Raw genomic sequence first — 25,320 nt, 5'->3', positions numbered from 1 at the left:
AGATAAAAAGATTTCTATCCGAGATGGAGGGCAACAGAAGAAAACAATTGTTATGTCAGTTAATTGGTCTACCTGTCTAGCCAGACAGCCCTGCCATCTTTATTATTGACAGCAAAATTTTAACACACACACACACATACACCCAAAAGGCCCGAGTAATAACATGTAGATCGGAAATGGCACAATCCTGTTTTGCCTTCTGATGAAATGATTTAACTCCTACAAGCTTTTTTCCCCCCTTTTTTCTTTTAGCAGCAGGATGCTAAGGATCTGTGCTCTCCAGCTTTTGTCCCTGCATGATGTATCTTAAAACACAGGTATACCTTGAAGACTTTGATCTGGCAACTGGCAGAATGCAAATGCTCAGTGTATTCCCCATTTTCATTTTCCTTGAAGGTGTCAATCTGGACTCTGAAGGGCACACCTTTCTCTCCACCGTGCTTCCTCATAGTGAACTCTGTACTGATGCAATGTACCTGGAAAAAGAGACCCCAAAAATATGCTCCAAACTGCAATAGCGCAACAGTGACGCTCGTACAACACAGACAAATAATCAAACTTTCTGCATATGTCTAAGTAAGTTCTAACAAAGCCTGAGATTCTATCTGCATAGCAAACCAAGATTGCAGGCACATAAAGAAGTCGTAGGGGGGGGAAAAAAGGTATTTTCTGCAAAGGGTTAATAGTTGCCTTCTCTCAAAGAAGGGTTTAAATCAACTTGACAAAATACCAGACCTGACCAACAATTTTTTTTAAAAAAAAAATGTTCTTAATACATTGTATTTGACATCTAGGCAGAAACCATATGTGCACGTCCCTCAAAGAGAATGAAGAACAACAATGGATGAGAATGGGAATCAGACCTGGGATAGATCAAAATATGTCATTTATTTCTTTTCTGAAACTTAAGTGCAGTCAGGTTATTTTTTAGTAAAGTATGCAGTAAGAAAGTACAGGTACTCCTTAGCTTACAACAGTTCATTTAGTTAACAACGGCACCTAAAAAAGTGATTTATGACAGTTTTTCACACTTACGAACATTGCAGCATCCCCATGGTCACATGATCAAAATTCAAACGCTTGGCTACAGACTTGTATTTATTTATTTATTTATTTATTAATGGGATTTATATCCCGCCCTATCTCCCGAAGGACTCAGGGCGGCTAACAACAAAACATATAATAAGTACAGAAATTAAGATAAAAATAAAATTAAAATCATCTGTGCAATAAATTAAAATTAAAAATTAAAAATAAATTAAAAATTGTAAATATAATTAAAATGCCTGTCAGTCCAGGTCAGCCAGGTGGAAAAGGAGTATTTTGAGGCCGCGGCGAAAGGACTGGAGATTTTGGGCCATCCGAAGCTCAGGGGGGAGCTGATTCCATAGGACTGGCGCTCCCACAGAGAAGGCCCTCCCCCTGGGGGTCGCCAGCCAACATTGCCTAGCTGATGGTACCCTGAGGAGGCCTTCTCTGTGTGAGCGTACTGGACGATGGGAATTCGTTCCCGGCAGCAGATGGTCCTGCAAGTATCCCGGGCCTAAGCCATGTAGGGCTTTAAAGGTAAGTACCAGCACCTTAAATAAACCATTTAGGATGTTTGCAGTGTCCCAGGATCACAGGACCACCCTTTTGTGACCTTCTGACAGGCCAAGTCAATGGGGAAGCCAGATTCCTTTAACAGCCGTGTTACTAATTTAACAACTGCAGTGATTCACTTAACAACTGCGGCAAGAAAAGTCGTAAAATGGGGTAAAACCCACTTAACAATTGTCTCACTCAGGAAGAGAAATTTGGGGCTCAATTGTGATCGTAAGTCGAGGACAACCTGTATGTACTTCAACCGGGTATATCCAATTTGAGGCTTCGTTATCTCTTAAAAGGTCTGGAAGACATCAGGCTGAGATGTATCTCCTGTCCTCAGCCTTAGACACAATGATTTCTAGCAATGTTTAGCGGTTAATGCTAACAATGGCATGAAGCCACGATTGCAATCTGGAGAGCGCACCATTTTCACTCGGAAGAGAAGAGAAAATGAGCAAGAAAAGAAAGAAGCAGCCAATCCAACGAGAAAGGAAGATAAGGATCCTTTTACTGAGTGACTTAAGACATTGTGCTAAACCATAATGAGGATTTTTAGTTTCTGGCTTAACGGGGTGTTTCAATTCACTCTTGTGGCTACGAAATGTTTGTGTGGTTCAGACCACTTTAATACCCCTTGGTTTAAAATTCTGGCTCTCTATAGATGTATGAACTAAGTTAATATTTTAATTGTGATAAAGAAATAAGGAAAAGGAACACTTTCCCGAAATCCGCAACACTGAAAATATTGTTTTAAAGTGCAAAGAAAATAGATTGGGTTATTTTGTTATTGCTTTATTTAGAAGCTTCTAACCTTTTTTTAAACAAATAATAATTCTAATCAGTATGTATACAGCTTTTATTTGTAAAAACAGTATGCACTTATGTTGGAATAGAAAGTGAAACATTCTTTTTCCCTGATACAGGGATATATGAACAATGTAAAATAAAGAAAGGACAAGTCTCTTAGGACACTGGAAGGCATGGTGTGGTATGGTGTGGTATTATGTATGTGTGTGTGTGTGTGTGTGTGTGTGTGTGTGAGAGAGAGAGAGAGAGAGAGAGAGAGAGAGAGAGAGAGAGAGAGAGAGAAATACACTTTTTTTTTTACTTTTCCCTTAGTTATTTTTACCCTTGAGAAACTTAAGGGGTCTACGACAAGAAGTTCTTAAGATGAAAAAAAAAGAAACAGCAGCAGCAAAAGGCACACTGCATAATTTCAGGAATATCATCAAGGGAGTTGCTCTGGGGACAGATTATTCGGACTGAGAGTTTTCATGATGAATATTAGCTTCTGATTCAGAAACAAATTCATTTCATGGTTCACCTATGAACTTTGCAGGAAAGTTCAGCAATTCATAGCTTTGATACCATGCTTCCAATAATTATCTACATCAACAAGGTGTTAAGCTAAGGGAGTCTGCAATATTCCTTAGGGTTTAAGGATCAACAGTGGATCAGATATTATATCTATGTCAGTTCTAAATTTCTCAATTGCCCAAATACAGTACATCTGTCCTTCTGAAAAGGTCTGATATTTTCTTCTCCCTTCCTAATATCTCTCCTGTAGATTGGATTAAATTATAGTAGATAAGCTCCTCTCTCAAATCATCATAAAATGAATGGTAGCTTTACCAGTTTTGATAGCTGGGTAGCATTATTGTTTTGTTTATGAACTTCTCACCAACATTTATTGAAGCTTCAAAAATTTCCAGGGACCTTCACCATTTCTAATGAAGAAGTTGATCTTAAAACAAAAGCAACGCTGTCTTGAATTAAAGCATGGTAACTATGAATCCTTAAATTATATTCAGCCATTCATTGTCCAAAATTACATCAAAGCGAAGAAGGATAGGAGGAGGTTTTTACACATAGTTTATAGTGATTTTGACGTCTATTTCCCCAGTTGTATCCACAGAATAAATATTCTACAAATCCTAATTAAACAAACAATAGCATAGCAGAAGCTCTAACTTAAATACGATAAGAGAAAACCCAACCCCAAAAGAGGGAAAAATAAGGAACTGTGAATGTATTGTTGTGATGGGGTATATAGAAGATTACATGGTAACTAGATTAGAATATTTCAGTCAAAGCACAATCAAATTTAATGATACATGTTCTGTAGCACTTTTCTACATTCTGTTGTCTTGTACTCCAAGCACCAGGACATGATAACCATTCAAAGCTTATTCATATTCCTTCACTATGTACACTTAAAGAGATGATGTCACATTATATGCATGGTAGCACAACACGTTATTCTTATAAAAAATACATACCCCGTATATACTTGAGTATAAGCCGACTCGAGTATAAGCCGAGACCCCTAATTTTACCCCCAAAAACTGGGAAAAGTTCTTGACTCAAGTATAAGCCGAGGCTGGGATCCGCCGAGTGGCTTTCAGCACTGGAGAAAATGCAAAATCGCTCGAGACCAAACTCGAAGGAATCAGCTGCCGGTGGGAGCGAGGCGATCCGTGCGGTCCCGTGACAGCCAGTCGGGCAAGCAACGCGAAGAGCGGCAGGGCTTTATTTTTGCACCGTGGAGCACCCCCTCCCCCTCCTCCCAAACTCCCCCTCTCTCCCCCTTCCCAGAGCTGAATACAGGGTATTAACCGGCGGCGGAGGCTTGCAGAACGGCGGATCGAGCCTCTGTCGCCGGCGGCTGGATCCGCGCTCCGCAAGCCTCTGCCGCCGGCGGAGGCTGGATCCGTGCTCCACAAGCCTCTGCCGCAAGCCTCTGCCGCCGGCGGTTCCAGCCTCCGCCGGCGGCAGAGGCTTGCGGAGCGCGGATCCAGCCGGCGGCAGAGGCTTGCGGAGCGCGGATCCAGTGGGGGGGAAAAGCCCTTTAGCAGGATTTGCCTGCATGCCGGCGGAGGCTGGATCCGTGCTCCACAAGCCTCTGCCGCCGGCTGGATCCGCGCCCTGCCGCCGGCAGAGGCTTGCGGAGCGCGGATCCAGTGGGGGGGAAAAGCCCTTTAGCAGGATTTGCCTGCATGCCGGCGGAGGGTGGATCCGCGCTCCGCAAGCCTCTGCCGCCGGCTGGATCCGCGCCCTGCCGCCGGCAGAGGCTTGCGGAGCGCGGATCCAGTGGGGGGGAAAAGCCCTTTAGCAGGATTTGCCTGCATGCCGGCGGAGGGTGGATCCGCGCTCAAACCTCCCCAAACGCTGCAGAAAGAAGCAGGCAGGCAGGGCGCGGAGGTCCGGAGACCTGCCGACGTTTGGGGAGGTTTGAGCGCGGATCCACCCTCCGCCGGCATGCAGGCAAATCCTGCTAAAGGGCTTTTCCCCCCCCCACTGGATCCGCGCTCCGCAAGCCTCTGCCGGCGGCAGGGCGCGGATCCAGCCGGCGGCAGAGGCTTGCGGAGCGCGGATCCACCCTCCGCCGGCATGCAGGCAAATCCTGCTAAAGGGCTTTTCCCCCCCACTGGATCCGTTCTCCGCAAGCCTCTGCCGGCGGCAGGGCGCGGATCCAGCCGGCGGCAGAGGCTTGCGGAGCGCGGATCCACCCTCCGCCGGCATGCAGGCAAATCCTGCTAAAGGGCTTTTCCCCCCCACTGGATCCGCGCTCCGCAAGCCTCTGCCGGCGGCAGGGCGCGGATCCAGCCGGCAGCAGAGGCTTGTGGAGCACGGATCCAGCCTCCGCCGGCATGCAGGCAAATCCTGCTAAAGGGCTTTTCCCCCCCACTGGATCCGCGCTCCGCAAGCCTCTGCCACCGGCTGGATCCGCGCTCCGCAAGCCTCTGCCGCCGGCGGAGGCTGGAACCGCCGGCGGCAGAGGCTTGCGGCAGAGGCTTGTGGAGCACGGATCCAGCCCTGCCTGCCGCGGAGGTCAGCAGGGCGCGGAGGTCCGCAGACCTGCCGACGTTTGGGGAGGTTTGGGGAGGCGCCCAAACCTCCCCAAACTTCGGCAGGTCTCCGGACGGCGGTGGCTTGGGAGAGGTGCGCGCGATCCCGGAAGCACCAAAGCCTCGGCCGCGCACAAGTCCTCGGTAAGTTTTTTTGTTGACTGGAGTATAAGCCGAAGTGGAATTTTTCAGCCCAAAAAGTGGGCTGAAAAATTCGGCTTATACTCAAGTATATACGGTAAATTTACAAGAATATGGCAACCAATAATTTGCTTGCTATAATCTATCTATCTATCTATCTATCTATCTATCTATCTATCTATCTATCTATCTATCTATCTATCTCTATTTCAATCAATCTTTATATGGCTGTCCATCTCAGAAAAATGACTCTTCTAGATTTACCTGAATAAATACGGACGTTCTCTTTGAAGGATCCCAAAGAAACTCTACTGTATTCAACTGCGTTGGATTTGCTCTGGGATCTATTATACCCACAGACATTGGAATATCTAAAGACAACAAAAAATAGCCACACATTAGCACATAAGATAATACTTAACAGGTCCATTCAAGCTCAAGCAAAAACGATGGAACAACTAATGTCAAGACTCTACAGTCAAAATACGAACTGTACCCACAAGCAACAATCTTACTGAATAGGAAACTACCTATGACATTCATGCACAAGTAAAACAATTAAGAACATTGGAATCAGCAAATTTGACGGAATGCAGGGCAAGGGACAAATTGAAAGCAAAATAGTTTACCAAGCTAATTGTATGTATGATTTAATTGAACTATAGGCATTATCTTTTTGGCCATTCCTTGTGCCTCAGTTCAAGTGAAGACTTCTATGAGTGACCAAAGTTATAAGAGAACCAGTTTGGTGGTTAAGGTATCAGGCTAGAAATTGGGAGACCATGAGTTCTAGACCTGTCTTAGGAATGAAGCCAGTTGGTTCACCTTAGGCCAGTCACTTTCTCTAAGACCTAGGAAGGAAGCAAGGGCAAACCATTTCCAAGAAATCTTGGCAAGAAAACTGCAGGAACTAGTTCAGGTAGTTGCTAAGAATCAAAATTGAATTGAAGGCACAGACATTTATGTTATAGGAGAACTACAGCCTAAATTAATAGCAAGAGGAAAAAGGGTTTAAAAGTTGGAAAATAACCTGAAAAATGGGCACGTGCAAGACACAGAGATATTCCAAGCCAAATTAAGAAGGAATAGAAAATTATTGAAATCATTTTAATAAAAACCTTGAATTCCAAATGGAGAATTCCATGGAACAATAATGAAAAAGAACATTTTGAGTTGATAGAGAATACCAAACTTTGATGTATTATCATGACATGATCTGTGACATTGAGATAACCGAACAATTCATCTGAGATAATCTAACATTCCTTAAAGTAAAAAAGAGCTGAATGGAAAAATAGATCAAAGCCCCATTTTTCATTCCATCCTTACAAAGACTCCAAGAAATTCCCCCGTGCTCTTTCGTTGCCTTCCATGTAAAGTCATTCCGTTGTGTTGTTAACAATTGTATAAATGTGTAATATTGAGTTTGGTCATGAACCTGATGCTACATAAGCTCCATCCAGATAATAGTACTAGTTCATACAGAAGATTTTGGAACATACAGAGACTAATCTACATATGAACTGTACTTCAGGATTAGCAATGTACAGATATTTTGGCCTTTGATTCCTTGACATAGTCATGTTGACTGGGTCTGATGGAAGTCTGAAGAGCAATGGGTTATTTAATCCTGCTTTATATTAAGAAGCACACATAGATATGCACCTGTGACCTATATAAATTATGCAATTTTTATAAACAAGTGACTGGTGAAGAAACATAAAATCAATTTAAAACAATTACAACATAGCACAGATAGATAGATAGATAGATAGATAGATAGATAGATAGATAGATAGATAGATAGATAGATAGATATGTCATAGCTGTCAATATAGCCAGGAAATGGGGCCCTTCACACACTTTGAGGCCAAGTTCTTATGAAAAGCCAGCAGGTTTAAGGTCACCCTCAATTCTGAGAGAGACTGTTCCAGATGGCAGGTGCTCTGGCAGAGAAGGCATGTCTCCTAGTCCCTGCCCGCCAATATTCCTTGGCTAATGGAACCTGTAGCATGCCCAACTTGCTGGACCAAATTGGACTGGAAGAAACAACTGGGAGAAGACAGCCCCTCAAGTAGCTCAGTCCCAAGCCACGAAGGGCTTTAAAGTACCTTGAATTGCACCCAGAAACACACAGGCAAGCAATTCAGCTCACACAGTAGTAGAGGTGACGCAAACTCCAACCAATGCAGCCACACTTTGCGCCAGCTGAAGCTTCAGAATACTTTTCAATGGTAGCCCCATGAATACTGTGTTGCAGTAATCCAAATGAGAGAGGTCATTAGTCTAGGAATGGGTGCAACTGTCACACAATTTAAGTGTTTGCCAAGGCTCTCTTCTAACCACAGAAGAGTGAAAAATAACCCAAATGTATTAAAATCCCATGTGCGAACCCTGGAAGATATCCATCATCTGCTTCATCCAACTTATCAAGGCTTTTTCACACTTCCATTCTCTGATTTCAATCTATAAATAAGAACCAGTATTTTTCCTTTTTTTTAATGGACAGCTAGCAAAGATTCAGCATTTCTAGTATGCAGAGGTCTGGAAGGACATTTTCCTCAAGTCACTCTCAAATAAAAACAAAAGCAATTGATTACATAACACATCTATGTAAAAAAAAAGGAGACAGGGGAGAAACTTTTTAAGAATTTTACACAGGTCTTAACTTTCACTAGAAACACTGGAATCCTTTACTCAGAAATTTAATCCACTTTGTTTCTAGACCAAAACCCAGGATTGCTGCTGTAATTGCTGACATACATAGAACACTCTGATGGATTAAATCGTTAGGGGAATACATGAGTGAAAGAAGCTATGCTTTCCTGATTTAAAGCAGCTTTAAATCAGGAATATGAAGCAAAAAAACAAAAAACCAAAAACAACCAAAAAGCTCTCTGATTCTGCAAGGAGGGGATTTTAGCCACAAGTGGCTAAACAATGCAATCCAAGCTGCAATGCAGCCTGAACAGAGCACAGGATTGTGGTAAAAAAATTGTTTAGAGAGCAAACCACTCAAGTTAGCCTGTCCCAAGCAATCAAAAATAAATCTTCCATGGGAAAATAACATTAAGTTCTGGTGATGTAAACCAAAGACCCAAACTACTTTCCAAAAGCAATAAAGGAAAGTAAGCAGGTAAAGACAATGCTTTCCCAAAGCTGTAACGTAATAGTAGTCCAGATTTACCCAAAACACTCACCAATATCTAGTATCCTGTCTCCTGGCCTGTTCCACCTCCAGCCTTCCAACTGTTGATGCTCTGTGTACTGCAGCCGCCGATCATGGAACACCACTCTAAATATACTCTAAGAAACAAAAGAACTTCCCATTGACTATAATTAATATGTCAATGCAAGCTGGCTTAAAAGAAAATCAATCCTTGATTAGAGACATGATCCTTGGGAGCGTCTTCCAAAGATATGCCCTCACAAGGTCCATCTACCATAACACTAATGAATTATATGAATGGAAAATATTTAGCTTAACACTAGCACCAATAGTCAATTCACATTCATGTTTCTATTTATGGCAAAAGGTACATAAAGCCAAGATTCACTTCCACACTGCATTGCAATCTAAAGCAGAATACTACAGCGATGTGTGAAAAGGTTCTAAATTTCCCCAAGGATTAGTTCAAATATGCTTATAAATCACCTGCTAAACATGAGTCAAGGAAATGAACGAGTAGGCTCCTAAAGGTTTGCTTTGGAGTTGGCTGTTCTATCCAAGACATTTGAATTACAATTTACAGGCAGTCCTCAGGTTACCATCCCTCAAAATTGACCACTCAAAATTATGACAGTTCTCTATAGCAATAGAGACTTACAGTTCTTAATCATGTGGTACATGTCCTAAAGTAGAAAGACTCGTTATTCTTCACACTGTGAAGAATAGCACATAATTATTTCTTTTTGGCAAATCAATTGCCATGATTTCTCCTGGCAACCTCTTTCATGTTCTAAGGGTATAGAGACAGTTTCTACCTCAGTATGGATAATATCGTATAATAAGGCATATACTTAAATTCCTTCTGCTTTGTGGAAATATATTATTATTGAATAATAATTAGCAACGTAATCCAAATAGAATTGGGAGGGCTGCAAAGCAACAGGGGGACTTAAAACCAGTCCTCAAAATACTAGCTGTGACAGTGTCCTGGGGTTATGTGATTGTAATCCAGGCCCTCGGTGCCTGGCTCACAATTAAAATACTGCCACAAGCCACGATCACGGGTAGGCCACTTCTGATGTTTCCTGCCAGCTTCCTACAAGCAAAGGCAATGGGGAAGCCAACAGAAAGTTGGAAGTTACTCCCTCTCCAGCCTTTCATTGGCCTGCCCACTCTATGTAGTGTCTGACACAGCAAACCCTCTCCCCCCCTCATAATGGCTGCATGCAGCACCCCATCACCTACCTGCACTCGATAGCACTGCTAGCAGTACTTCTCCTACCCACCTATAGCTTTCAACATGCCTGGGACTTCCACCTTTTCTTGTGTAACAATAGATACAGGCCTATGAACAAGCCGGCCTGGCCTGATGGGTTTGGATTTTAATCATTGTTTTTAGTGTATTTTAACTTATTGTTGTTAGTCTTGGGCATCTTGTTTAATCTTTTTTAATATTTGTATTCTTGTATTTTTATATGTTTGCCCTGTTCACCGCCCTGAGTCCCTCGGGAGAAGGGCGGTATACAAATAAAATTATGATGATGATGATGATGATGATGATGTGGGTAAGTGGGACTGTCAGGATGGCCATCACTAAACAATGCATTCATGTGACATTGCTTTTATGACTGCATTGCTTAGCGATTGTAACCCAAGAGCGACCTGGACTTTCATGATTACTTGCCATAATTCAGTATTCCCCACAAAGAGATATGCATCGCGTGATCTATTTGAATGCGCCTTGTAATTCTGCACCAGCTACTACAACAAAATAAGATTTCCAATAAGGTGATTCTTACAGGGAGCATCCCCAAGGCACTGAATACTTCCATGATTTCTAAGCACTCCAGAGGCCAAATGGCTAGAAACTGTCACAGTATTCAGAGGAGGGAAACTATCATTAATATTCAATAGTAGATGATATAATGAATCCACATTCTAGATCAGGGTCCAAAATGTGATAATTCAAAAAATCCAAAAAAGCTTAGATTTCCAGATTCTAAAAAAAGGTGGTATTTATGATAGCAACATAAATAATATATCAGGATGAACTACGGTTTCACACAAGAAAAATGCTACATGTAGTACTCATCTGTTATCACCTATCTTTGTTGTTGTTATTAGTTGCGAAGTCGTGTCCGACCCATAGCGACGCCATGGACAACATTCCTCCAGGCCTTCCTGTCCTCTACCATCTTCTGGAGTCCACGCCTACTGCTTCAGTGACTCCATCCAGCCACCTCATTCTCTGTCATCCCCTTCTTCTCTTGCCCTCAATCTTTCCCAGCATTAGGCTCTTCTGCAGTGAGTCCTTCCTTCTCATTAGGTGGCCAAAGTATTTGAGTTTCAACTTCAGGATCTGGCCTTCTAATGAGCAGTCAAGGTTGATCTCCTCTAGGATTGACCGGTTTGAAGGCCTTGCAGTCCAAGGGACTCGCAGGAGTCTTCTCCAGCACCAGAGTTCAAAGGCCTCAATTCTTTGGTGCTCAGCCTTTCTTATGGTCCAACTTTCACAGCCATACACTGCAACTGGGAAAACCATAGCCTTGACTATATGCCCTTTTGTTGGCAGGGTGATGTCTCTGCTTTTTACTGTGCTGTCTAGATTTACCATGGCTTTCCTCCCCAGGAGCAAGCGTCTTTTAATTTCTTGGCTGCATCACCTATCTTAGCTACTATTTAATTAATCTTTGTGTGTGTGCCCTTGATTCAATCTTGACTCCTGGCAATCATCTGGACAAAATCCCTATAGTTTTCTTGACAAGATTTTTGGAAGTAGTTTTGTCAATACCTTCTTCCTAGGGCTGACAGAGAGTGACTGCCCCAAAATCAACCAGCTGGCTTTGGGTGTAAGGCAGGTCTAAACCTTAATATCTTGGTTTCTAGTCTGATGCCTTTAACCACTAAACCACATTGGCTCTGTTGAATTTACATAAGGAGTTACAAAACAGTATTCTTTGAATAAAATATTTTTCACAGCAGCAACATTTTATATGTCCCCAGATTTTTATCTTGATAAATGAATGTTTAGCCAGAAAGCAAAAGACAGTTACTAATATAATTTAAAACAAAGCCATGATTACCTAAGTATTTAAGAAATTGTTTACAGCACATTGAAAATGTTCATGTACCTTCCACGCTACTGTATTTTGTCCAGAATATCATTCTGTCTTCAGAAAATTTGCAGGTTAATGTTATAAATTCCATTAACATGGAATAACCAATAAGCAGGCTGGTGTTAGTAAAAATGCAGAGACCATATTACACTTGGGTAGAAAAGTACTGAAATGGCTGCCGGTTGATACCCAGAAAAAAATTATAATGTAGTGGATATTATTGTTAAAACCTTATGTGGATTAGGTACAACCTATCTGAGAAATCTTTTTTTCTATAGTAACCTTACTGAACTTCCTCTGCAGTTCCTACAAGCTGATTTGGAGGTCCTGGGGCCAAGCCTTCTCTGTTGCCACCTCAGTTCTTTCAGGTGTACTTCCCAAAAGGTTTAGAGACCTGTCAACTTCATTAGCTTTTTAAAAAAAACCTCATAATACATTTTACTTATAATTATTTTTACTAGAATGATAAATTTACATTGGATTTAAGTCTATTTTAATTCTTAACTGCCAGGAGACTTCAAAGGTCAGAAGTTTACTAAGTCAGTTAAATAAATACTTTTGCTATCCAAGGCAGTGTATGTTTAGCTCAAAGAACTTGAGTCTAAAACTAAGGGGATTGCAACGGGGAGATTTTCCTATTCTGCATATTACTTCCGTTTGTCTTCCAGCTATAGATAAAGAAGAACATTTGTACCTGCCATTTTTGATGTCTAAACATTACTAAATTTTCCTGCATATGTTTGGGCAAACATAAAGCAAGCTTACAACTGAAGTTATTCTTCTATCTTACTTTGATGCTGAATCTTCTACCGCCTCCTGAACTTCATGCAAAGCAAAAATAGTGATATGGTGAAAAAAAGAGTGCCCCACTTGTATTTTATGCTATTTTGCCATCCCTCTTAAAAACCCTCTGCAAGTTATTATACTACTAAACTGTAGCAAGTCACACATTCACAATCTTGATTCAAGATCATCTGACAATCGTTTTAACTGCTATGTCTTTGGAAGATTCAGTGAAATCTAACATTCCAAGAGATACAAATTTCCTCTGCCTTATTTATTAATTTTGCAATATTTATGCTTTGAATAGCAAGAACTTTTCATTCATCAGTGGCCTGTCCACATAATTTATCACCCGCTAATCTTTCATTTTGCTCCTCAGTAAATTGCCATTCCTAACATTAATAACAGGATTTGCTGGAATGGTGTAAGTGGTTGCATGACTTTGCATAATTTAGTATCATTTATTACCTGGCAAAATGTTTGTGGAAATCTGATGAAGTTGTCTCACATATTTTGGGAGAAGACAGATTGTTACATACCTTTACAAGCTTTCCATTTAGTTCAGGCAATTCCCCCATTTTCCTGTTATCCAGCATTCTGATTTCATAAGACTGACCTGAAAAAGAAAATATATTTGCAGTTATGATTTTTTTAAAAAAGGATTTGCTGTCTCAGTCAATAAGAAAAAGCAAGCATAAGCGTCCCCATAATGAAGCAATGAAAAAGGGCCATTCTGTGTGAAAGAATATCTGTATACTATATACTCCTTTCAGAATAATCTATTTCTTTAAGTCTGAACTTGATTAAACCCAAAATAACTTGAAATATGATGGTCAGTAATGTTTCACTGAACTGTACTAAACTACAAGAATGTAAAAACAGAGATATCAATTAATCTTTTACCTCTCCAGTTACAACAATTCAATTACAAGATACTATGTAGGTTGATCCAGCTGAGTCCAAGTCGTATTAACTGAATGACATTTCTAATAAATTCTGTTTACAGCTAACATGTCAGTAACATTTTTCACCTACGGGAATTATCACTGAACTTTTTCAAATTAGCTGCACAAATATGTGAGTGCCGAACGTTAGATTAATACAGAAAGTATCACATACATTAAAGTTTATCAAACCTGAAGTTCAGTTGACAGTAACCAAGGCTAAGCTGACTGAGAGATTATAAACTGCACATTGTTAGGCAATTGCACTGCTTTGTCAGGTATTTCCGAGCCCATGAATCACATCAAATACTCATATCTAGGATTCTTGTATTTCCAACTAAGCTTAAAATGCTTTGAGAGTTTTACTGGATAATGGCATATATTAGAATTTTAATTCAATTTAAAAAAAACCTAGTTTGTTGTTCCCCCTTCCTGTTGGGATTTTAGCTTTTTTAACATTGTTTTGAGCAACCAACATACACTGATATGAACCCAGAACTATAAAGCAGCATTTTCCCCACCTGGTATTCATGCAAAACAGAAATATAGCTTACCTTGATTAAGATAAGTGAGAGTTTCATCATGAAGCTTTACAGCAGGAGAAGTGGCAGCACACAAAACATACTGAAAGGGCAGGATTTTGTTCTCATTGTCAGTAGGCAAGCTGGATTCTTCCTGCTTAAAAATGGGCAAAGCAAGGACATCGCTGCAAAACAAATATGTGGTCAGACCAATTATTTTTGTTCGTTTTACTGAAAGCTTTTAAAATTACAGTTAAGTCTCCATACCTGGCAATTAAAACATGATTTTGTAGATTAAAATAAGAATTTCCTCTGCAGAGTAAGAGAACAAATGGAACGCTGCATGGTGTTACATATCTAAATTTATCACAGATAGCTTCCCTATCCAAACAATCCTTTCTGGAAGGATATATGGGTTTTTAAATGAAAATAATGTTAGTTGGAAATCCAGAAACTATAGCCAATGTTAAGGCTAAACCTTTTTTTAGATTTCAAAGACAAGGTTCTCTGGGTGAGATGTCTGAGTTTCTTACACTATTTTGAGAGCGCTCTTATTCACTCTTTCTCAAGTTGATGCACTCCTTCTATAGCAGACTTGGTTGGCAATCTACCATCCCCACGAAGGGCAAATGTGGTTTTCGACGATGCACAGCACTTTGGATCCAGAGAAGATATCCACACCAAGTATCATTTTTTTAACCTGTGAGATTTTAATGCTACAGACCTGTTGAGACTTCGTTTCAAATAAACAATAGATCTGACAACCTCTCAGGATAAAATCATTAGTCAAAAGATGTATCTTGATATCTCAATTAAATGTTGCATATCCATGAACATCTATACTCTCAAAGCATAGCATCTTCTCTGATCTAAGACTGATGCCCCAATGTTGATGCTGCTAAAAGACATAATATAAAACCCTTCCTACCTTTCATTAAACTAATGCTGATTATTAGGAATTTAAGAGTCACATTTCTTCACCATAGTTAACTATTGGTGTTTATGTTTCAAACGTACTTTGAAACAGACCTATTAACAATTCCCCTACTACTAATAGTGAAAGAAATCTCCTCAATGTTTCAAAATGGAACTCTGCCATCTGCCTTTAAAAACCCAAGACAGCAACTACAATTTGTTCCAAACATCAGCATCCACTACAAAAAGTAAGGAATCAAGAAAGCAGAACCATTTTCACAAATACATGTATGAACAATCTGAATTCAAAAGTGGTTATGTTTATGGATGCTCAAATTATACTGAAACAATGAACTGGAAAAAAAAGTGAACATGTGCATGCATATTTAGTATAAAATCTTCTGGGGCAACTTCCCACCCAAGCTAGAAATCCGCACACAGGAAAAATAAGGCGTTTACCCTACTGGGAAGGGATGAGGTTGAGTGGGGGGAAAAATTACAACTAAAGACATTTTTTCCCCTGTTCTTTATTCTTTCTCAAAGTCAAATAGAATAACATTCTAAAAAAATGGGTGGTAGAAAGTCAAGAGACTTTACCTAGAAAATTTTCATTTACTTCTGTAGGACAAGGCAATTTTGTGTAGATCTAGTGCAAAACACTAATGCTTCCTAGTATCTAAACCTTTATTAAAAACTATATTTTTCACACAACACTCTCCTTTCCTTGTTGGCATGCAAGATGACTTGGCTCAGTACACATAAAAGCACAATACCTCTCTGGGCTTTGCTATTCAAGCCAAATACAAACGTACAAAAATCTGTTAGCTCTCCCAAATTCTAACCCAGGCACAGAAGATTTTTGAGGGACAGGATCTACTGGAAGAAAAGTAGTTCCTTCTACTATTCTTGTGGCAGAACCTACTTTTGTAGGCCTAATTTCTAAGTTAAATGTGCGTGTGCATATTTTCCCATTAATCACGACTGAATGGTATACATATTTGCTACATTACTGTTTAAAATGCCCAGATGCTCAAAGTTTGAGATGACATGTTAGGCTAAAACCATAATTTACTTACAACTTACAAGTAAGTCACAATGACTGAATTAACGCTACAAGCAAAAAGCCATTAAGTAAATAAGGTACCTAGGACACAATGGTTGGACCACACCATGGGCTAAAAACTAAGTGAGGGAAACTTTAAGTGACCAGAGTCTTTACTTAACTTTTTGAGCATAGTAAAGCTTATTTCAGGTAGGACAATGAGACTAAGTAGTTAAGACCCTACCAGGCAAATATTCGAGCCTCTTTCTCTTCTTTCTGGGAACTTGGGTACGTCATTATTTAGTTTTAACTGTATTAAGCTTTATATTACAACTTTTTGAGACAGCTGTAAATCAAAGTTTGATGATGCATTTGAAGAAACATTGGAAGTTGTCAAAACAGGATTCAAGGTCAACTGTGAGGCTGCTTGTCACCTGACCTAATCCAAAGCTAACAAACCACATCTCTCAACCCTTTCACATGGAGCTTTAAGGATTGAATCCTAAGTGCTGCCTCTATCTCCCCATCTCTTGTAAAGATAAGAGTGCATCAACTTTCCTATCTTAAAAGGAATGCTGTTTTAAAAAGAAATATTGTTTTTTATTGAAGAATGAGATGACGTATCCAATAATCACAACCTACCATTCTTTCAATAACAAAAATTGATACAGTAAACTACTTGACACTTATTTCTGGATGTAGTTGAATTTACATTGGACATCAACCACATCATAACGATGCTTTTTTAAGAATATCAATAATTAAGTTAGCAAGAGGTCAGTGCTATATTACAGCTCCGCTTGATTTCATTTTTAAGACTAAATTAGGAACTGTAGCTAAATTATTTGTGTAAAACACATACATCTACTATTCTATTATATATTTTGCTATGGCCAAACATGTAGGTATTCCTACTAGCTAACTCTCTGCTACTCTCAATTTTTTTCCTTCATCCTAGATACATAATTACTTTCAAATAAGAAATTAAAAATTAATCTGGTCAACACTAATCAAGGTAATACCAATAAATGATATCAAAGGTTCTAAATGTAAAACCAGTTTTTATGTAGCTCTTTTCCCATCCCAGCCCCTGTAGAGCAAGCAGCACCAGAATAATTTGTAGAAAACTGTAAAATTTCCATGGTTATGCAAAACAAAAAAATAGTGTAGAATGTTTTCACCTAATTTATCGGAATCGCAAAAATAAGCTTTTCTTACTATTTTTTAAACATATTATTTTCTGTTAGTGAAGATTAGACAGATGACCAGTTATGGCTAGGACAAGAATTATGAAGGGCAGGATATAAATGTTTCAAAGAAATAAGCAATCTCACTTGCGGTAAAATAACATGAATGACCCAAAAATGACTTCCAAGATAATAAAACTTCATAGAAATAACGTTCGGACTAAGCACATGATTTTTTCCTTGATATGAAATAACAGTTTCTGAATAGCAGGCCTTTATTTCATCAAAACCACCTGCTTATCTGTTACCATCCCAATGAGCTGCATTTCTGGAGCCTGACCCATGAAGTTCTATATGCATCTTCTCTCTAACGTCCCACTGCTTTTAATGGTATTATTCTCAGGACAATGCACATTGTTATTGCCTTTAAGGATCATTATAATGAAATATATGGAGATAGGCCAGGGGTAGGCAACCTTGGCTTTTATGACTCGTGGACTTCAACTCCCAGAATTCCTGAGCCAGCATGGCTCAGCATGGAAACCTCTCCCTTTCCCCTCAACATGGCTGGCTCAGGAATTCTGGGAGTTGAAGTCCATGAGTCATAAAAGAGTCAAGGTTGCCTACCCCTGAGATAGGCCCTTTCATTATAACATTATTCTTTGCTACTGTCCCGTTAACAGTAATGTGTTAATGCATTATATAGGAATGTGTAAATATAAACTGGATTCTTAAAGTGGGGTTCAGCGTATCATGTTTTGCATTGTGAATCTAAATTAATATGTCGTCAACTCACTTGGTCTAAATTATGGATTAGAGATAGTTCTATAGAGTTCACAACTTTCTCACACTGCTGGAGATTTCAGAATCTTTTCATAATTTTGAATCCTTGCTGTGTCTTTAAATTCACAGAATCTAAGTAGACTATGCAGGCAGCCCTCCACTTATGACCACAACTGAGCCCAAAATTTCCATTGCTAAGGGAGACAGCTGTTGAGTGAATGTTATCCCATTTTACGACCTTTGTTGCCACTGCAGTTGTTAAGTTAGTAACATGGTTGTTAAGTGAATCTGGCTTTCCCGTTGACTTTGCTTGTCAGAAGGTCACAAAACGTGATCACATGACCCCAGGACACCGCAACTGTGATGAATATGAGTCAGTTTCCAAGTATTTGAATTTGGAACAACAGTCGTTAAGTGTGAAAAATGTTGTAAAGTCACTTTTTGCACTGATGTTGTAACTTCGAATAGTCACTAAGTGAACTGTTGTAAGTCGAGGACTACCCGTATCAGCATATGAAATTACCTCCCTTTTACTATAGTTGTCTCCAACCATGAAAAGTAAGGGTGAGAATGTTGGTCTTATTATTGCCTTTATACATTTCCATAGTTTTATCAAGCTTTGCCTGTTATGTTTTTTAAATCCTCCTTTGTATCTCTCTGCTATATCATTGACTAAACCAGCTCCTTCCAAAATTGCCATTCTGCTGTGTAGAAATTTTAACGAATCTGTTAACCAAGACAGACAGCTTGCTTTATAATACAGTTTAAAATCTGGAAGGCAAGGCTACCTCTTGCTTTAGACAGAATTCTTTTGTTTAGGACTTTCCCCACTCCTTGTGGGGTTACTGATGCTGCCTTGCTATTATTCTCAAGATCTCTCAGAAATTCCGACTAGGGCATTTGAAATAGATCATTTATCCTGGGTAAAACATTCGTTTGAATTATTGCAATTGATCTTAATCAAGACAGTTTTAGGTTCGTCCACCTTTCCAGATCTTTTTTAATCTACTGCCATAATTTGACACAGTTATTTTGACACGTTTCTTGACTGTTTCCTAGTAAATGCAAACTAAGTTATTGTGCTGAATAGACTAACAACCAGATTCTTTGTTTGCAGAAAATCCCTTCTTGTGATAAAAAAATATTTTTTGCTTTCTGAGCACCAATTTTATATCCCAAATATCCTATTTATGGATTATGTTCATTAACTGACTTTTTTGCTATTTGTAGTTCTGTAAGAATTAGTACATCATCATCTATATAATATTTGAGCTTACATTTCTCTCCATGGATTTTGAGACCTGTTATTTGCCATCTCAGAATTTTTTTTTCAAGTATTTCTACTGCAAAATCAAAGAGAGTGGATTTATTTGCCTTGTTCCTGTACTGACTTGAAAAATCTGTGGAGGGTACTCCATGAGATGTAATCTTTGCTTTTTGCCATTGATATATACTTTTATCTGAAGCTTGAAATGTTTTTTCTGGGATCCATTTTATTCAGTACTGCTGGCATGAATAGCCACAGCAAATTATTAAAGGCTTTTTCTGCATCTAAGAAAATTAGAACAGCTTTTTAAAAATTTATATGTTCTATGGTGTTGCTTATGAACATTCTGTTGTCCTTTACATTTTTCTTTAGGAATGAAACCAATTTGGTCAGTCTATATAATGCCTGAAATATATTTCTTCAATCTATCAGTTAACATTGTAGGGAAAAACTTATAACTTAATCTTATATGTAACAAGAAAATCAGTCTACCGAATATGATTTTAGTTTCTCGGGATAATTTCCTGCTTTATAAATCAGAGCTATATGTGCCTCCTCCCCCCCCCCAAATGTTGGAGGTATTAGCTTTGTTTCTTTATTATATTTGCAAATATTCTGACAGCTCAGTATTATAAAGAATTTAAAAAAGATCTATCAGCCCATCTGAGTCTGATGCTTTTCCCAATTTGTTTCACTGCAGTTTTTGTTTCTTGAAGTTGTAGGTGTGCTTAATATTTGCCTACATTGGTCACTATATACTTCGATGAACAACTTCTTGACATACTGCATTTATTTAGAGTAATATCATCAACATTGCTCTTACAGCATTAAATTCTTTAAGAAAAGCTACTAATTCTCCTGTTACTTCTGGTCCTCAGTGAAACAACTGGATCCTTTTCTAATTACTGATATTCTTTGTGTTTCTTTTTTCTGAGTTAATAAGCTAATAATTTCTCTGTTTTATTTATATGTTCAAAATTCTTCTTCAAGGCAAATTTTATCTTCTTCTGTAACTCTTTGTTTTAATTAGATTTGGTTGCTTTTTAGTTTCTTACAATTCTTTCATCAATAGTTTGTCTGGGTTGTTTTTGAAGTTCTTGTTCTAATTCTCTTATTCTTGTAGAACAATACCCATTTTGAAGTCAGTGCACTACCTATTAGCTGCCTTCCAGATCTATCTGAAATTACTGATTATTTCTTCTGTAGCAATATATAATGTGGCATTTGGTTAGAGTAGTACTTAAAAGTTAGTGAACCTTTTTGAATTTTCAACATTTCTCCATCAACATGACCTAAAGGTGGTTTATACAAGTCCTAAAATTAGATAAACAGAAAATCCAATGAAACCAATGAGTCAAAAACACTTGAAAATATGTAGCTATATGGATCATTTTCCTCAATAAAGAAAAAAACCTTTTTGACTCATTTGTTGTTATGCGGTTCAACTTAGTTTTAGGACTTGTGTCAAGAACAGATCATGTTTTAGATTATAGGTAAAGGTAAAGGTTCCCCCGCACATGCGTGCTAGCTGTTTCCGACTCTAGGGACCAGTGCTCATCTCCGTTTCAAAGCCGAAGAGCCAGCGCTTGTCCGAGGACGTCTCCGTGGTCATGACTAGACGCCAAAGGCACACGGAACGCTGTTACCTTCCCACTGGAGTGGTCCCTATTTTTCTACTTGCATTTTTACGTGCTTTCGAACTGCTAGGTTGGCAGAAGCTGGGATGAGTAACAGGCGCTCACTCTGTTACGTGGCACTCGGGATTCGACCCGCCAAACTGCCGACCTTCTGATTGACAAGCTCAGCGTCCTAACCCACTGAGCCACCGCGTCCCTTGTTTTAGATTATATTTATGCATAAATATTGAACATTCAGAAGGGTATACAAAACTTTGAGCCCTACTGTACTTGATTCTAACTTTTTTTTTACCCTAATACTTTTGTTCAAGGAGAAAAAAAGAAAAAAGAAATAAGCATAGAAGAAAGAAATCTCTGTTTGCATGTCCTATGGAGGCCTACCTGTTCTTTTTGAAGTTAGTATGGAGAAAATAAACCTAGCAAACAAAAATGAAGTTGCACCCTTTTCCTCCCTGTTTCTGGACATGATCAGGATCAACCCCAGTTTTTGCTTAATCCTATCAGACCTAAACTGACCTTCTTTGTCCCCTGCAATCCCATCAAAATAAAGAATAAAAGCTTCCTCACCAGCTCATGCACAGCCCAAGGGCAGCCCTTACAAGGAAACTACAACATAGCAATCATTCCATCTTCCATCAATCGATAACTTAACATTCCATCTCCTTCAAATATGAAATTCTGCTGCCCTCTTGAAAGGCCCATTTTGCCAAACAATAGAAAGAAGTCATCCCAAATACACTAACAAAAATTTGCCTAGCTACTCCAAATTAGCTAGCAAGTCAGATCCCTGGGTTCCCCACCTTATTATAGCCCTATAAAGATCTTTTGCTTTTCCATTGTGCAGGGCCCCTCTTTCTTGTAAAGCAGACGTCCAATGATTGTTGGAATAAACATCGATCTTCTCAGTATGGTACTCCTTCTTCAGACTGAATCGATGACAGCTTAGCTTTTTCAAAGGAATGCATTTTGAAAGACTTTCTTTTGCAGTTATTAGTCTAAATATCAGCCTCTACATGCAAATTCCTACATGGACATATATTATAATAAAATCAAACTTTTCAAAGTCTATGTTCCTCTTGGCAGTGTCATATATATTACATGGCACAAACCAGTTATACAGGATTTTTTATGGTATTTTGGAAGCAACCTGATTTCTGTCATAAAACTGCAGATATGCAAGTCCAGGATGGCATCTGTAGATACCACAGTGCTTACACTTTTTTTAGTACTTAAGAAAACTCCTTTTTTAGGTTATGTGAGTGGAACTTTAATCTTTATTTTTCCTGGATTCAGTGCAAGTACATGGCATGAATTATCTAATCAACCAGGGTTAATTATGACAATGGCCTAAGATATGACCTTGCAGGCATGCAAAAAACTGTGAGATGGAATGTCAGGTTTTCAGAGGCTTAAGTCTGCAGCTTATTTTTTTTCAGGACAATAATGGATTTAAATAAAAAAATTCTTCCCATGGCAAAAACAGAGTTTGAAAAAGACACAAACATGTTCAGTTAAATCTAGGAATAAACCACAGAACATACATTCTCATTCACTAATTCAATTATAGTTATAGGACAATAAAGCAAAATTTGAAATAATGGCTTGTTGTCCTATAGATTTTAGATTTGTAAGCCAGTATTGTTACTGACCTAAAATAAATGGCTTATTCAAACAAACAAACCATATTGTGGCTCAGCATGACATGTAAATCCAACCAATAGATAGACCAATACACCACCAAGCAAAGTGGCATTAAGCTTTTGATTCTGTGCAATATATTAGCACACTATTCACTATTAACACTATAATTTTATTATATCTTTTCCTCCTATATTTACAGTTTATTTTATTTCTCTTTTTTACTGTTAATATTTTTATATTAACATTATAGTTCACTCTGAGATTGTTTTATCAGTGGAAAGTAAAAAAATCCTATAAATTAAGTGAACAAAAGCCCTGACCTATGAGGTTTAAATCTGGATAGTACTTCATAATCAAAAATCATAATCATTTCAGCAGCTGAAATGTTCTCCCTTCTTTAAATAGTTTTGTCCAAATTGATAGCCCCCAGGACTTTACAAAAAAGTTAGGCAGCCACAAACTAAATTAAATGAAAACTCCTTTAGTTAGATAGCATTTTTCAATCCAATGAAAATATGTAGGAAAGAGCAGGTTTACTTTGTTATACTTAGATGCTCCATAAAACTTTCACCTACACTCTTTTAAAGCAAGAGTTCATTCTATGTGGTATGTTACAAATGTATTAAGGTATCTTGAGAAAAGAAGTACAAGGTAACCATTCAAAATTAAGAGAAAATATTTGTTTTCCAATCAGATTTATTAACAAATATGTTTAACTACTTGAAATATGAGGCTGAACTTGAATCAAGACTAAAGTTTCCAAGTTTATTCACCATATAACATGGTATTGTTTTTCACCTCGTGGAATATTACAAATCTATACATAACAGGGGTCCCCAACCCCTGGGCCATAGCCCATTAATGGGTAACAGCCCATTTGGAGCCCGGGTGTGCAAGCAGCTCCATTTACCCACCACTCGCACAAAAAGAGCAACACATGCACGCACCTGTCATTTGCATGGAATCATACCCACCCACCCTGCCGGTCCACAAAGCTGGAAAGGTTGGGGACCACTGTACTATACAAGAAGCCCTACCATGCCACAAACATTTTGGCAGAATCAAGTTGGAGCCACATCAGTGAATGCAATGTGCGACTCACCCACCATTTTAAAGGGCATGCAACCATAACTTTCAACGCATCCACTTACACGGGGCAAATAGGGTCCATCATGGGTTCTACAACTTAAAAACCAACCAGATCAGATACTTCACTTTGTACAGCCAAGCCACACTTGTTTGCTTTAACCACACCTCCTCCATGTGCCATCACTCAGAACGTTCTCAGCTCAATCTTTTTGGGTGCAGCATTTCCCCATCATTAAAAGCTGTGTGAAAACTTGGGCAAAAACACCTCCTTTACTTACCTCATACTGTATGCCCCAGCACCTAGCTCCTGGCCAATGCCAGAAAGGCTGGCATCAAAATCCTGAACTAGGCCTGACTCGATGACTTCATCCGCTAAGGGCAGCTTCAGAGCCCAAGCCATTTTTGAACAGGTTGCAGCAGCTGGCTAGCTAAGGATAGACAAGCAACTCCTCCAGAATCTCCAAGACACACTAGGATGCCGCCGTCGGGGCTCCAGCCACCATGCCCACTCCAGAACCACCTCTTTTAAGACAAAAAAACAGAGATATATGCAGAAAGTCTGGGAGACCTCTCCTCCTCCTTCACCATCACATGCAGTTCCCTTAGGTGCAGCTGCCCCTTCTCGCGGTGTTTGTAAACAAGCCCTACTAGCAAACCCCCTTCTCCGCCCCTTTTAAGTTTTTGCAAAGGTTCAGTCTGCTTCCAACGGAGGCGAGGAACTCGGGTTTGCTCTCCGATCGCCCTCCTGCAGATCTCCGCTTCCCTTGATTGCAAAGCGGCCGCAGCCATCCACAAGACACCCCAAGTGAGCAAAAGCCCCCAGGCCTCTTTTGGCAACTCTCAATCCCGAGTCGGCCACCCTCGCGGATTTTGCCCGGCTCTATTCAGTGGAGCCACGCGCCAACGCGGAGGGAATCCTATTGATCAACGCGCTCCCCCCTCCGTTTATATGCTAGCCCAGTGATTTGGATTATCAGCCACGCCGAAGCGCGGGGACTCCCGCAAACAGACCCTCCTACTCCCGAGGCCCCAAGCCACCCACGCTTCCGGGCAGCATTACGTTAGCCATCCGATCCCTTCCTCTGCATGCACCTAGTCTTGCCCCGGCTCCTCTAAGTTGCAACCCAGCAAATCCCAGCACCGCAGAGGTCCCGCTCTACGGAGCGCGGGAACGGCCTTCCTCCAGCCCGCCAGCCCCAAAGCAAATTAGGCACCTTCTCTCCCCCAGCCCTGAGATCCACTCAACATGGAGGCAGACGGAAAAAGACGACACCGGTCCATGCAGCAGGCCAGCCCGGGTACCGCGCCGGTCCCCGCCCCCTCCCTCGGCTGCCCAAGCCAATCGGAGCTCTCTCTCCCGCCCACTCTTCCACTTGGCCAATCGAATCGTGAGAATGAAGCCCCCTCCTACTCCCCTGCTTTCCACGCCGAGCCAGAGCCTGCGGGGATGAAGTAAGGAGAAGGGGCGGGGCTTTCCGAGGCTCCTTAGGTCCCGCTCTCAGAAGCCTAGGCAGCGTTGATTGGGCGGGGGCGTTCTTCCGCTCGCTTCTAGAGCCTTGGTTGTGTTTAGTCTGGAGCGGGAATTAGGCGGGGGTGGGTGGGTGTTATCCTGCGTTAAGCAAAATCGGTGAAAGCAGACAGACGGAGAGG

The 25,320-nt window shown here is 40.0% G+C and overlaps 1 protein-coding gene across 4 annotated transcripts in view; it reads right to left on the bottom strand.

Moving 5' to 3' along the window:
• TFCP2 (transcription factor CP2) overlaps nucleotides 1–24,950 on the bottom strand; it is a 52,254-nt gene extending 27,304 nt beyond the window's left edge. For all 4 annotated transcript variants that reach the window (XR_014024982.1, XM_081316619.1, XM_081316620.1 and 1 more), the window contains exons 1-7: nucleotides 24,885–24,950; nucleotides 23,949–24,192; nucleotides 14,143–14,294; nucleotides 13,184–13,260; nucleotides 8,777–8,882; nucleotides 5,841–5,947; nucleotides 324–476 (exon numbers count right to left, since the gene is read on the bottom strand). Coding sequence is in view for 3 of the 4 variants with exons in the window: in XM_081316619.1 (XP_081172745.1) it covers nucleotides 324–476; nucleotides 5,841–5,947; nucleotides 8,777–8,882; nucleotides 13,184–13,260; nucleotides 14,143–14,294; nucleotides 23,949–24,070 (717 nt within the window). In the remaining variant the exon portion in view is untranslated. The remainder of the gene's footprint in view (nucleotides 1–323; nucleotides 477–5,840; nucleotides 5,948–8,776; nucleotides 8,883–13,183; nucleotides 13,261–14,142; nucleotides 14,295–23,948; nucleotides 24,193–24,884) is intronic.
• Nucleotides 24,951–25,320: the final 370 nt, after the last annotated feature.

Source organism: Vipera berus, assembly GCF_964194415.1.
Source record: "Vipera berus genome assembly, chromosome: 2".
NCBI lineage: Eukaryota > Metazoa > Chordata > Lepidosauria > Squamata > Viperidae > Vipera > Vipera berus.
This window is presented reverse-complemented; position numbering and strand designations above follow the sequence as displayed.